Below are 13,431 nucleotides of genomic sequence, written 5' to 3'. Positions count from 1 at the left end.
TCCATTTCAGAGCCTGGATTTTTCCCCATGAGGCTAATATCCATAACATGTTGATATCAATTCATAAGTGGGCACACGTTTAGGCTTCTACATTGTGAAATCATTACAATACTCCTACTACAATGTTAAAAAATTCTACATTGTGACATTAATTCATTGAAATCATGAAACAACTACTTCATGTATGTATTTTCTAATATTTGATCAGAGATCTTTTATCAGATTATCTCTGGTCACAGCTATGAGATTTCAATCCTGTGTTTCAAGATCCTGTGTGTTTTCTCTGGTGTTGAGTCAGATGGCAGATTGAACAAAACTCTTCCCACATTGATCACAGCTATAAGGTTTCTCTCCTGTGTGTATTCTCTGGTGTGCACTGTCAGATCTCCAGATCGACTAAAACTCTTCCCACATTGATCACAGCAATGTAGTATCAGGCTGTGTGACTGAGTAAATCTCTTCCCACATTGATCACAGCTATAAGGTTTCTCTCCTGTGTGTATTCTCTTGTGCACTGTCAGATCTCCAGATCGACTAAAACTCTTCCCACATTGATCACAGCTATAAGGTTTCTCTCCTGTGTGTGTTCTCTGGTGTAGAGTCAGGTTGCCAGATGTAGCAAATCTCTTCCCACATTGATCACAGCTATAAGGTTTCTCTCCTGTGTGTATTCTCTTGTGCACTGTCAGATCTCCAGATCGACTAAAACTCTTCCCACATTGACCACAGCTATAAGGTTTCTCTCCTGTGTGTGTTCTCTGGTGTAGAGTCAGATTGCCAGATTGACTAAAACTCCTTCCCACATTGATCACAGCTATAAGGTTTCTCTCCTGTGTGTATTCTCTGGTGCACTGTCAGATCTCCAGATCGACTAAAACTCCTCCCACATTGACCACAGCTATAAGGTTTCTCTCCTGTGTGTGTTCTCTGGTGTAGAGTCAGGTTGCCAGATGTAGCAAATCTCTTCCCACATTGATCACAGCTATAAGGTTTCTCTCCTGTGTGTATTCTCTGGTGGTGTATCAGGCTGTGTGACTGAGTAAATCTCTTCCCACACTGACCACAGCTATAAGGTTTCTCTCCTGTGTGTATTCTCTTGTGCACTGTCAGATCTCCAGATCGACTAAAACTCTTCCCACATTGATCACAGCTATAAGGTTTCTCTCCTGTGTGTGTTCTCTGGTGTAGAGTCAGGTGGCCAGGTGTAGCAAATCTCTTCCCACATTGATCACAGCTATACGGATTCTCTCCTGTGTGTGTTCTCTGGTGTAGAGTCAGGTGGCCAGGTGTAGCAAATCTCTTCCCACATTGATCACAGCTATAAGATTTCTCTCCTGTGTGTATTCTCTTGTGCACTGTCAGATCTCCAGATCGACTAAAACTCCTCCCACATTGACCACAGCTATAAGGTTTCTCTCCTGTGTGTATTCTCTTGTGCACTGTCAGATCTCCAGATCGACTAAAACTCTTCCCACATTGATCACAACTATGAGATTTCTCTCCTGTGTGTGTTCTTTGGTGTTGAGTCAGATTGCCAAATGAAGTAAAACTCTTCCCACATTGACCACAGCTATAAGATTTCTCTCCTGTGTGTGTTCTCTGATGAATTTTAATGCCTGATGATGTGAATCTCTTCCCACAGTCAGAGCAGCAGTAAGTTCCCTTCCCTGTGGGTCTCTGTGGGTGTTTATTGAGATGTTCTGATCTGGAGAGACTCTTCTCTGTCTCCTCAGCATCATGAGGTTGTTGAGGCTCCCCAGAGGATCCACGATCGTCACGTCTCTCTCCTGTGTGAACAATAAAGTCAGACAGATGATTAAAGGCCCACAACAGCGGTAATCCAGTGTAAAAGGTGATGCCAACAGCGTAGCCATGATGTTGTACAACAATTGATGTCTGTAATGAATGTTAAAATGATTGTCTTAAAATGAGCAAGAAGTCATATTTTGTCTTGTTTTCACATTAGTAGTAACATCTAAGATTGTAGACTATAAATAAGTTATTCATGTTGTTGAAACTCTAAGCAGTGTGGTAGAAGACTTTTGGTCTACAATACAGGCCCCTTTTTGTTTTCTAAAATTGCGGCACAAGGGCAATTTACATTTACATTTAACTCCTCCTTATGCTAGATGACTTAAACCACTAGTTATGGATCCAGTGGAACAGCCATTTCTGGTGTGAAATCTTTTAGAGATGAAAATAATCTGCCCATCCATCAAGCAATGGGGACAGCAACACAGGGCATTGACTCCGGACCTCATGGAACCATGGACCACACCTTTTGACAGAAACTGGACAACCTCAGGGTAGGGAGCAGAGGCCAGATACCTGGATCATAGACTTCTCCTTGTTTGGGTGTACGGCCTTGACAGAGCCACCTACGCCGCCTCAAGTGGTAGAAACAACCAGCTGGTATCATTAAGTAGAATCAGCCAGCAGTAACACGGAAGCAGCAGAATGGGAGTTAGTAGTGCATGACCTAGATTTAGAATAAGAAGCTTCCATTTAGACACAGGTCTAAGATGACATAATAAGCAATCTACCGTCCCAGTGTAAGCACTCAGTGTAAGTGTAATCTACAGTCCCCTGGTAAGCCAGTGGAGAGAGCAGGAGGGCAGTGTCAGTGTGAGAACTGGGTTTAGAACACCAGAAACTGCGGCAGTTCCCCTGTAAAAGTTGTAAAGGGAGATTAATGGCACAGGCAGGGAGCCCAGCCATACAGCAGACTTCATATGCAGAATCATCAGAGGGAGATGACAAGTGCCTATATTTTTGTTAGACCTAGAACAATATTTGAAACAGGGTCTTGACACCTCTGTGATCAGAGACATGAACCTACAGGAACAGGACATCGCCAGATGTTATTGAGAACGACAGGGTGTTGTACCAGGATCACGCCATATTGGTCTTAGCAGCTCTGGGAGGAGGACACAATGGGATTGTCAACCGTTAGATCATGGAGAAGAGATATTTGAGAACACGGCAGACATAAGCATTTTGGTCCTAAGGACTTATTTTTGCTCACGATCTGAGGTTAGCTTGAGGTTGAACCAAGTTTGGTGAACCCGAACAGAGCCACTGAATGTCTGCCAGACATGATGTCTGGTCATCAGAAACACAGGATAGGAGAGACCATGTCTTATGACACCTTGGTGATCACAGACAAAGAGGGTCACACAGTGAGACATCAGGGGGACAGATGTGATTAGCAATACAAGGACACAGAGGAGACAGATTACAATATAGGAGTCCATACACCTGAGTGGAAGCGTATTCAGGTAGGAAAATCAGCGTGGGCAGTGCTGTGAGAATACCAATTACAGGAAAGTGACCAAGGGGCTGAGCATTTAAGGTAATTGAACTATTTTTGCTATTTAGTCAATATTGTTAGAAGTGTTAACGCATTTAAAGTTTTGCAATATTATCTGGCATAGCTTAAAGCATTAAGGATTGATTGAGCATTATTGATGTATTAGGAAACTGTAGAACCATTGAATTGAATGACTGTGTATAAACAAAAAACAGAGTGACTTTAATAAAAGCTTGAAACTTTGACAACTAGGCCAGATTAACGATCTGGAGAGCAAACGCATTTAACACTCTCACTGAACAGAAAGTGACCCTGGTTATAGGTTAAAGTGATTGCACTAAAGAATACTTCTGGTTGTTGACATCGGAGGGATGCCAGCCTAGTGTTTCAGAGCGTTGGAACTAGTAACCTGAAAGGATTGCAAGTAAATCCTCCAGCTAATGGAGGAAAATCTGTTATAGATGCCGTATATCTGGTGTGACAAATATTTAGAAAATAATCTTCCCATCCAGACACAGCTATGGGGACAGTAAAATAAGGGCATTCACGGTCCTCATGGAACCATGGACCAAACCTGCAAAACTGGACATTGACAGGGGGAAGCAGAAGGTGTTTACCTATCATAGACTTTCCCAGTGACGCTGACATGCCACCTACGGCATTAGGTATTCAAGTGGTAGAGACAACCAGCTGGTATCATTAAGTAGAATCAGCCAACAGTAACAGGAGAAGCAGAAGAATGGGAGTTAGTAATGCATGACCTAGACCTTAGAATATAGAAGCTTCCATTTACATCTGGTCTAAGATTAGGTCTAAGCAGAGGAGTATACAAAGAAACAACCATTTAGAAGGGTTGGTAGGACATTTAACTAAGTATATCAGTTAAGGAAGATTGAAGCATATTGGTCCCCGAGAAGAGGCATTGAAGCAGTTAGGGCAGTGTCAGTGTGAAATTACAGGAAACCACTAGTTATGGATGAAACTTGTATATCCCTGTAAAATGAGGTATATAAAGAGAACACTAGAGATTATGGATTTAGTATATCTGGTCAATGACAAACCACTAGTTCATATGGAGAATATATCTGGATAGGTAAATTTATGGATGTAGTATATCTGGTAAACATGAGAAACCACTAGTTATGGATGTAGTATATCACAGACAAAAATGGTGAAGCAAAGTTTTAGAGACATCATACAGATGTGATTCTGAATGTTTATTAGGATTGGAATAGTGGAATCCATCTTAGGAAAAACTGAGACATACTCACTGAACTGAAGTGACCATTATATGAGCATTTAAAGGTAAATGTTTGGTTAACTATAATTTTGCTGGACAATCAATATTTTTAAAGTGTTAACGCAAATAAAGTTTATGGTGACAAAGATTTGTATTCTGGCATACCACTAATAAACCACAAATTATTGATTTGTCATCGCAGTCAACCTCTCTGTTAAACCAGTAAAGCATTTTCCAAGTTTTGGCCCAACCTATTGATCTGAATATAGGAAAATAGCTTGTTGATGTAGCCTATCCATCAGGAACACTCTCTAACATTGAAAAGTAATAATCTGTATGACAAACAGACTAACGACTTTAATAAAAAGCTTGAAACTTTGATAACGTCAATTTGTTGCGGATGTGGAGGCAAGCACGGCTTAACTGTCTTTACCTGAGTAAAATGAAGGTTAAACTTTGATGTTGTTGCATAAAGAATATTTCATTGTGTGGACAATAATTATTTTTAGGAGAGTCAAAAATATATCCAATACTAGTTTCCATAGATGACTACTATGTGACTAACTAATAACAATAGAAGAGTTATTAGGTATTGATATATAAGAACTGGTAAATGAAATCCATTGAAGGTATTTTTTATATAGGAGGAATCCATAACACTCAGAATATTTAAATAGGAGTATATCTATCCAAGACCTCATATGACCGGAAAATAAGGGACTAGTTATGGATGTACAAGCGTGAACGAAGGAACAAACCCAACTCACGAAGGGAACAAAACCACTAGTTATGGATGTAGTATAGGGCCAACTCACGCCCATTACGAACAAATAGAAGGGATGTAGGGCCTGCAATGAGGAAACCATAGGCCCTTGTTACACAGCAGTATGGACTAAAATCCTAAAGTAAACCTGCCCAGTTGCTAATATATGCATATTGCTAGTATATTTGGATAGAAAACACTCTAGTTTCTAAATCTGTGAATGATGTATGTAATGAGGAAACCACTAGTTATGGATGTAGTATAAAATCTGCCAATGAGGAAACCACTAGTTATGGATGATAGTATATCTGGTCATGAGGAAACCACTAGATGTAACCATGGAAACTTGTTTGAGTATATCTGTGAATGAGGAAACCACTAGTTATGGATGTAGTATATCTGCCAGGAGCAAAAATGGTTACGTGCATTCAAAGATTTGTAGCTTTCCAATTGTATTCTGAATGTTATGGGGGAAAACATCCTTAAGATGTATTCTATTCATCGTTTGACATGTTTCTACGGACTGCAATGGAACTTTTGACATTTCGTCTGCAACTAGTGAAAGCGCTTCGTGAGTGTTGATTTGTTTACCAAACGCGCTAACAAAAGTAGCTATTTGGAAATAAATTATGGACATTTTCGAAAAAATCAAACATTTATTGTGGAACTGGGATTCCTGGGAGTGCATTCTGATGAAGATCATCAAAGGTAAGTGAATATTTATAATGTTATTTCTGACTTCTGTTGACTGCACAATATGGCAGATATCTTTTTGGCTGGTTGGGTCTCTGAGCGCCGTACTCAGATTATTGCATGGTTTGCTTTTTCCGTAAAGCTTTTTTGAAATCTGACACAGCGGTTGCATTAAGTAGAAGTTTATCTATATTTCCATGTATAACACTTGTATTTTCATCAACATATATAATGAGTATTTCTGTAAATTGTTGTGGCTCTCTGCAAAATCACCGGATGTTTTTGGAACTACTGAACATAACGCGCCAACGTATACTGAGATTTTTTTTATATAAATATGAACTTTATCGAACAAAACATACATGTATTGAGTAACATCAAGTCCTATGAGTTATCTGATGAAGATCATCAAAGGTTAGTAATTCATTCTCTCTCCATTTCTGCTTTTTGTGACTTTGGCTGGAAAAATTGCTGTGTTTTTCTGTGAATTAGTGCTGACCTAACAATCGTTTGTGGTGCTTTCGCTGAAAAGCCTATTTGAAATCAGGCAATGTGGTGGGATTAACAACGAGATTACCTTTAAAATTATATAAGATAATTGTATGTTTGAGGATTTTTAATTATGAGATTTCTGTTGCTTTGAATTTGGCGCCCTGCATTTTCACTGGCTGTTGTCATATCGATCCCGTTAACGGGATCTCAGACCTAAGAAGTTTTTAACCATGTAGGTCAGTTGACCTATCACCACCGATAACCGACCATTTCTTTAACAGGATCTCAGCCCTAAGAAGTTTATAACGAGGTAGAAACCAAGGCTGTTTTAACCAGGTAGGCCAGTTGAGAACAAGTTCTGATTTACAACTGCGACCTGGCCAAGATAAAGCAAAGCAGTGCACAACAAACAACACAGAGTTACACGTGGGATAAACAAACGTACAGTCAATAACACAATAGAAAAATCTATATACAGTGTGTGCAAATGGAGTACGGAGGTAAGGCAATAAATAGGCCATAGTAGCGAAGTAATTACAATTTAGCAAATTAACACTGGAGTGATAGATGTGCAGATGATGATGTGCAAGTAGAAATACTGGTGTGCAAAAGAGCAAAAAAGTTAATAAAAACATGGGGATGAGGTAGGCAGTTGGATGGGCTATTTACAGATGGGCTGTGTACAGCTGCAGCGATCGGTAAGCTGCTCAGATAGCTGATGCTTAAAGTTAGTGAGGGAGATATAAGTCTCCAACTTCAGCAATTTTTGCAATTCGTTCCAGTCATTGGCAGCAGAGAACTGGAAGGAAAGGCGGCAAAATGAGGTGTTGGCTTTGGGGATGACCAGTGAGATATACCTGCTGGAGCGCATGCTACGGGTGGGTGTTGCTATGGTGACCAGTGAGCTGAGTTAAGGCTTTACCTAGCAAAGACTTATAGATGACCTGGAGCCAATGTGTTTGGCGACAAATATGTAGCTAGGGCCAGCCAACAAGAGCATACAGGTGGCAGTTGTGGGTGGTATGAGGAGGTTTAGTGACAAACAGATGGCACTATGATAGACTGCATCCAGTTTGCTGAGTGTTGGAGGCTATTTTGTAAATGACATCGCCGATCCTTTTTACGAGGGTATGTTTGGCAGCGTGAATGAAGGAGGCTTTGTTGCGAAATAGGAAGCCGATTCTAGATTTAATTTTGGGTTGGAGATGCTTACTTTGAGTCTGGAAGGAGAGTTTACAGTCTAACCAGACACCTAGGTATTTGTAGTTGTCCACATATTCAAAACCGTCCAGAGTAGTGATGCTAGTCGGGCGGGTGCAGGCAGCGATCGTTTTAGAGCATGCATTTAGTTTTACGTGCGTTTCAGAGCAGTTGGAGGTCACAGTAGGAGTGTTGTATGGCATTGAAGTTCGTTTGGAGGTTTGTTAGTTGGTGAAACCAGGCGAGTCAGTCATTTGAGAAACCAAGGCTGTTGAGTCTGCCGATAAGAATACGGTGATTGACAGAGTCGAGAGCCTTGGCCATGTCGATGAAGACGGCTGCACAGTACTGTCTTATCGATGGCTGTTATGATATCGTTTAGTACTTTGAGCGTGGCTGAGGTGCACCCGTGACCAGCTAGGAAACCGGATTGCACAGCGGAGAAGGTACGGTGGGATTCAAAATGGTTAGCGATCTGTTTGTTAACTTGGCTTTCGAAGACATTAGCAAGGCAGGGCAGGATGGATATAGGTCTAACAGTTTGGGTCTAGAGTGTCACCCCCTTTGAAGAGGGGGATGACCGCGGCAGCTTTCCAATCTTTAGGAATCTCGGACGATACGAAAGAGAGGATGAACAGACTAGTAATAGGGGTTGCCACAATGGAGGCAAATAATTTTTGAAAGACAGGGTCCAGATTGTCTAGCCCAGCTGATTTGTACGGGTCCAGCTTTTGCAGCTCTTTCAGAACATCTGCGATCTGCGACCAGCCGTAGAGAAATGCTTATTGAAATTCTCAATTATTGTGGAGTTATCGGTGGTGACAGTGTTTCCTAGCCTCAGTGTAGTGGGCAGCTGGGATGAGGTGCTCTTATTCTCCATGGACTGTTACGGAACGTTTGGACGTCAGGTTTTAGTGAACGCACTTCGTGACTTTGGAAATGTTTACCAGACGTGCTAACCAAAGTAGCTAATTGGACATAAATAACAGACATTATGGAACAAATCAAGCATTTATTGTGGAACTAGGATTCCTGGGAGTGCATTCTGATGAAGATCATCAAAGGTAAGGTGAATATTTATGATGTAATTTCGGATTTCTGTTGACTCCAACATGGCGGAGAAATTTTGTTATATCTGAGTGCCGTCTCAGATTATTGCATGGTGTGCTTTTCACGTAAAGTTTAATAAAAATCTGACACATTGGTTGCATTAAAAAGTGTATCTTTAATTCTATGTAAAACATGTATCTTTCATCAAAGTTTATGATGAGTATTTCTGTTATTTGGCGTGGCTCTCTAAAATGTCTCTGGATATTTTGGAGCCATTTCTGAACATGGCACCAATGTAAGCTGAGATTTGTGGATATAAATATGCACATTATCGAACAAAACATACATGTATTGTGTAACATGATGTCCTATGAATGTCATCTAACGAAGATCATCAAAGGTTAGTGATTCATTTTATCTCTATTTCTACTTTTTGTGAATCCTATCTTTGGCTGGGAAATGGCTGTGTTTTTCTGTGATCTAACATTAGTTATCCTGGGAACTAACATTACTCTGAGACTAGTTATCCTGGAGGAAGACAAAGGAGAGGGATCCCACAGTAGTTGTCTGTTATTGGTGTAGAGGGGACGACAAAGGAGAGGGATCCCACATGTGGATAGGAACATACATTTAAAATCCAGGATTTTACAACTTTAGCCCTTAGGTCATGCCAGTATTACATCTATCTAGGTCAAATCCAGTAGGATTACAACTTTGTAACTCTCTAGGTCATGCCAGTAGGTTACAGTAGGTTGTATCTCTCTAGGTCATGCCAGTAGGATACAGTAGGTTGTATCTCTCTAGGTCATGCCAGTAGGTTACAGTAGGTTGTATCTCTCTAGGTCATGCCAGTAGGCTACAGTAGGTGTATCTCTAGGTAATGCCAGTAGGTTACAGTAGGTTGTAACTCTCTAGGTCATGCCAGTAGGCTTAGGTTGTATCTCTCTAGGTCATGCCAGTAGGTTACAGTAGGTTGTATCTCTCTAGGTCATGCCAGTAGGCTACAGTAGGTTGTAATCTCTCTAGGTCATGCCAGTAGACTACAGTAGGTTGTATCTCTCTAGGTCATGCCAGTAGGTTACAGTAGGTTGTATCTCTCTAGGCATGCCAGTAGGCTACAGTAGGTTGTATCTCTCTAGGTCATGCCAGTAGGCTACAGTAGGTTGTATCTCTAGGTCATGCCAGTAGGCTACAGTAGGTTGTAACTCTCTAGGTAATGCTCTCAGTAGGTTGTATCTCTCTAGGTCATGCCAGTAGGCTACAGTAGGTTGTATCTCTAGGTAATGCCAGGTTGTATCATGCCAGTAGGTTACACTACAGTAGGTTGTATCTCTCTAGGTCATGCCAGTAGGTTACAGTAGGTTGTATCTCTCTAGGTCATGCCAGTAGGCTACAGTAGGTTGTATCTCTCTAGGTCATGCCAGTAGGTTACAGTAGGTTGTATCTCTCTAGGTCATGCCAGTAGGTTACAGTAGGTTGTATCTCTCTAGGTCATGCCAGTAGGCTACAGTAGGTTGTATCTCTCTAGGTCATGCCAGTAGGCTTACAGTAGGTTGTATCTCTCTAGGTCATGCCAGTAGGTTACAGTAGGTTGTATCTCTCTAGGTCATGCCAGTAGGCTACAGTAGGTTGTATCTCTCTAGGTCATGCCAGTAGGCTACAGTAGGTTGTATCTCTCTAGGTCATGCCAGTAGGTTACAGTAGGTTGTATCTCTCTAGGTCATGCCAGTAGGCTACAGTAGGTTGTATCTCTCTAGGTCATGCCAGTAGGCTACAGTAGGTTGTATCTCTCTAGGTCATGCCAGTAGGCTACAGTAGGTTGTATCTCTCTAGGTCATGCCAGTAGGCTACAGTAGGTTGTATCTCTCTAGGTCATGCCAGTAGGTTACAGTAGGTTGTATCTCTCTAGGTCATGCCAGTAGGCTACAGTAGGTTGTATCCAAGTGGAAACAATTATCAATTTAATTTGTAAAGTGTTGAATTTGGTCAACAACAAAATGAATGGCTTATTTGCTACGTGAAGTTTACTTGAACCAACGGAAGTTTCGTAATGCTTAAGTTGTTATGTGGACACGTGACATACCGACAACTTTGATTAAAACACTATATGAGTTGTCTCCAGATCGATATGCATATTCATGCTAGTAGCTTAGCATCTCTCTCCATTGAATACAGGCGGTTGACCACAAGAACCCTCATAGAATATAAACAATAGATTACAATAAAAAGATGAATCCACCAATCCAAAGACAGGATAGGAGGAGCTTGACAACCCGCAGTGCCGCTTTGTGGACATCAACTCCCCTTGTTATGGCGGAGAGACATCTTGTCATTATATCCATAATCTTTGGTGTAGCCAACCCAAATCTCACATGGCACTATTGGGGGGCACGGTGTGTAGTAAAACATCACTACACGAAAATCACTACATGCAGTGCTCCCCAGTCTGCGGTCAGCAATTCTCAAATATATATGTTAAGTCACTTTTTGGAAACGGAACGAAGAAAACAAGGGGTAGCTTGCTCTCTACGTCGTCTGATTCTAGACATCAGTCATCCTCCCAGGGCCCTCCGTTGAAGAGGTATTGACCAGCCAACTGCGAATATCCAAAATTAAAAACAAATTTAAGGCGGTACTTACTGGTGTTAATCAGATCTCCTACCTCCACCTCTTCATCTTTCAATGTGACAGTAATCTCCCCTTCCTTCTCCACTCCAAAAACTGCATCCTCCTCTTTCCCTTCCTCTTCTTTTACTGTAACATCCTCCTCCTTTTTCACTCTGAACGCGTCTTCCTCTTCTTTCACTGAAACGTCTTCCTCTTCTTCTTTCACGGCAACAGCTTCACCCTCTACTTCTTGTTTTACTGTGACATTCTGCTCTTCTTTAGCAGGGGAGCAGCTTAGTGACCGCATGGTCGGAGATGTTAGCTAGCTAGGCTAATGCTAACTTAACCAGCCCGCTAGCTGACTAATAACTACACCGTAAATATGAAATTAAATCGGGTAACTAACTACACGATAGAAGTGGGTATAAAACACAGTGGCTAATATACACTAAAGCGTCTAAAGAGCTTTATTGGTTCGGCTATTTGTCTATCAAGCTACCGAGGTGTCTGACTAACTGTTGCTGCTGTTGAAAGAAGCGTTCCGTCCACTACATTATACGTCACACCAACAGCATCGCCTTAAATTCCCAGATCGCCATCTGCTGACTGGAGTGGAGTTGATTAAAATTATTATTTTTACTTAGTAAGCTAGTTATAATCACGATATGGTTACCTATAAGTACAAACAGCTATGTTTATTAACTTATTTATTTATTAACCTTTTTCCGGATATCTTCTAAACTACCCACAATGCAGTATTTCTCAACGTCATATGGATGATCTTCTCTGTGCTTCTGAGTTTGTATGCCAGTGTTACGGTGTAATGAAGCTACATGTTTTAAATATATTTATCCTTTAGGCAAGTCAGTTAAGAACAAATTCTTATTTACAATGACTGCATACCCCGGCAAAACCCTGTTGGGCCGGTTGTGCGGCGCCCTATGGTACTGCCAAACACTGCCTGTTATGGCACAGCCTGGATTTGAACCAGGATCTGTAGTGAGGCCTCTAGCACTGAGATGCAGTGCCTTAGACCGCTGCGCGCGCCCGCATCAGCACCATTTTATTTCTCTCCGTCACTTTCAACTTTTAGATAATAAAGCATTTTACCTTTCTATTGAATTAACAACAGAGGATTGGTTGATTTCCAGGTTTGAACTATAATATTTAAGATGACTGATTAGAAAAGTATCATCCAACCATCAGGTATCTCACAACACCCTCATATTCCATGTTTTGAAATATACAGACAGACGGATCAAAAGTCATTTTACATTGTATAACTGTACTTCTGACAGCCAACTTTCTAACTCCTCCCATAACTTTATGACGTCATAACATTCCCAGAAGGATTATTGAGTCATTGTTAGTTTTACACTTAAGACATGACTCTGCCGTTGTGCTGTAGAATTTGTGAATTTAGTCTCTTGTATAATAAGGGACTATCATTTATCCCAACATCACAGGCCACAGACATTGATACAGTTCAATAATTCCAAAAGTGTTTTAATGGGGTTTCTCCCTGTGCACCTACCAGTTGAAATCCATTAAATGAGACAAGTTACCAGACAGGACATATTGCTGATGCTCTTCCCATTGATAACCTGAATGACAATTAACTTGTGGGTGGTGGTGGTGATGACGGCCTATTGGATGACGTCGTCCATCGTTCCCCCATCTCTGGATTGATCCCCATCAGGAGAATGTGAGGAAGGTTGATCATCAGGAGTCTGGATTGATCACTGGAGTCAGATGTGGAGGAGGTTGAAGGAGGAGGTTGATCATCAGGAGTCAGATGTGAAGGAGGAGGTTGATCATCAGGAGTCAGATGTCAGAAAGGAGGAGGTTGATCATCAGGAGTGAGTGATGTGAAGGAGGAGGTTGATCATCAGGAGTCAGATGTGAAGGAGGATCATCAGGAGTCAGATGATCATCAGGAGTCAGATGTGAAGGAGGAGGTTGATCATCAGGAGTCAGATGTGAAGGAGGAGGTTGATCATCAGGAGTCAGATGTGAAGGAGGAGGTTGATCATCAGTGAACCTCTAGGATTGTGGCTGGGCTGACGTTTCCACTTC

At 41.3% G+C, this 13,431-nt stretch overlaps 1 protein-coding gene across 1 annotated transcript; it reads right to left on the bottom strand.

Annotated features, from left to right (window-relative positions):
• Positions 1 to 294: 294 nt before the first annotated feature.
• LOC127927062 (gastrula zinc finger protein XlCGF57.1-like) lies at positions 295 to 11,892 on the bottom strand. Its single transcript, XM_052512704.1, is given in 4 exon segments — positions 295 to 372; positions 375 to 794; positions 796 to 1,787; positions 11,389 to 11,892. Coding segments are annotated over 4 exon segments (1,764 nt in total). The 5' UTR covers positions 11,663 to 11,892.
• Positions 11,893 to 13,431: the final 1,539 nt, after the last annotated feature.

Source organism: Oncorhynchus keta, unplaced genomic scaffold, assembly GCF_023373465.1.
Source record: "Oncorhynchus keta strain PuntledgeMale-10-30-2019 unplaced genomic scaffold, Oket_V2 Un_contig_925_pilon_pilon, whole genome shotgun sequence".
NCBI lineage: Eukaryota > Metazoa > Chordata > Actinopteri > Salmoniformes > Salmonidae > Oncorhynchus > Oncorhynchus keta.
This window is presented reverse-complemented; position numbering and strand designations above follow the sequence as displayed.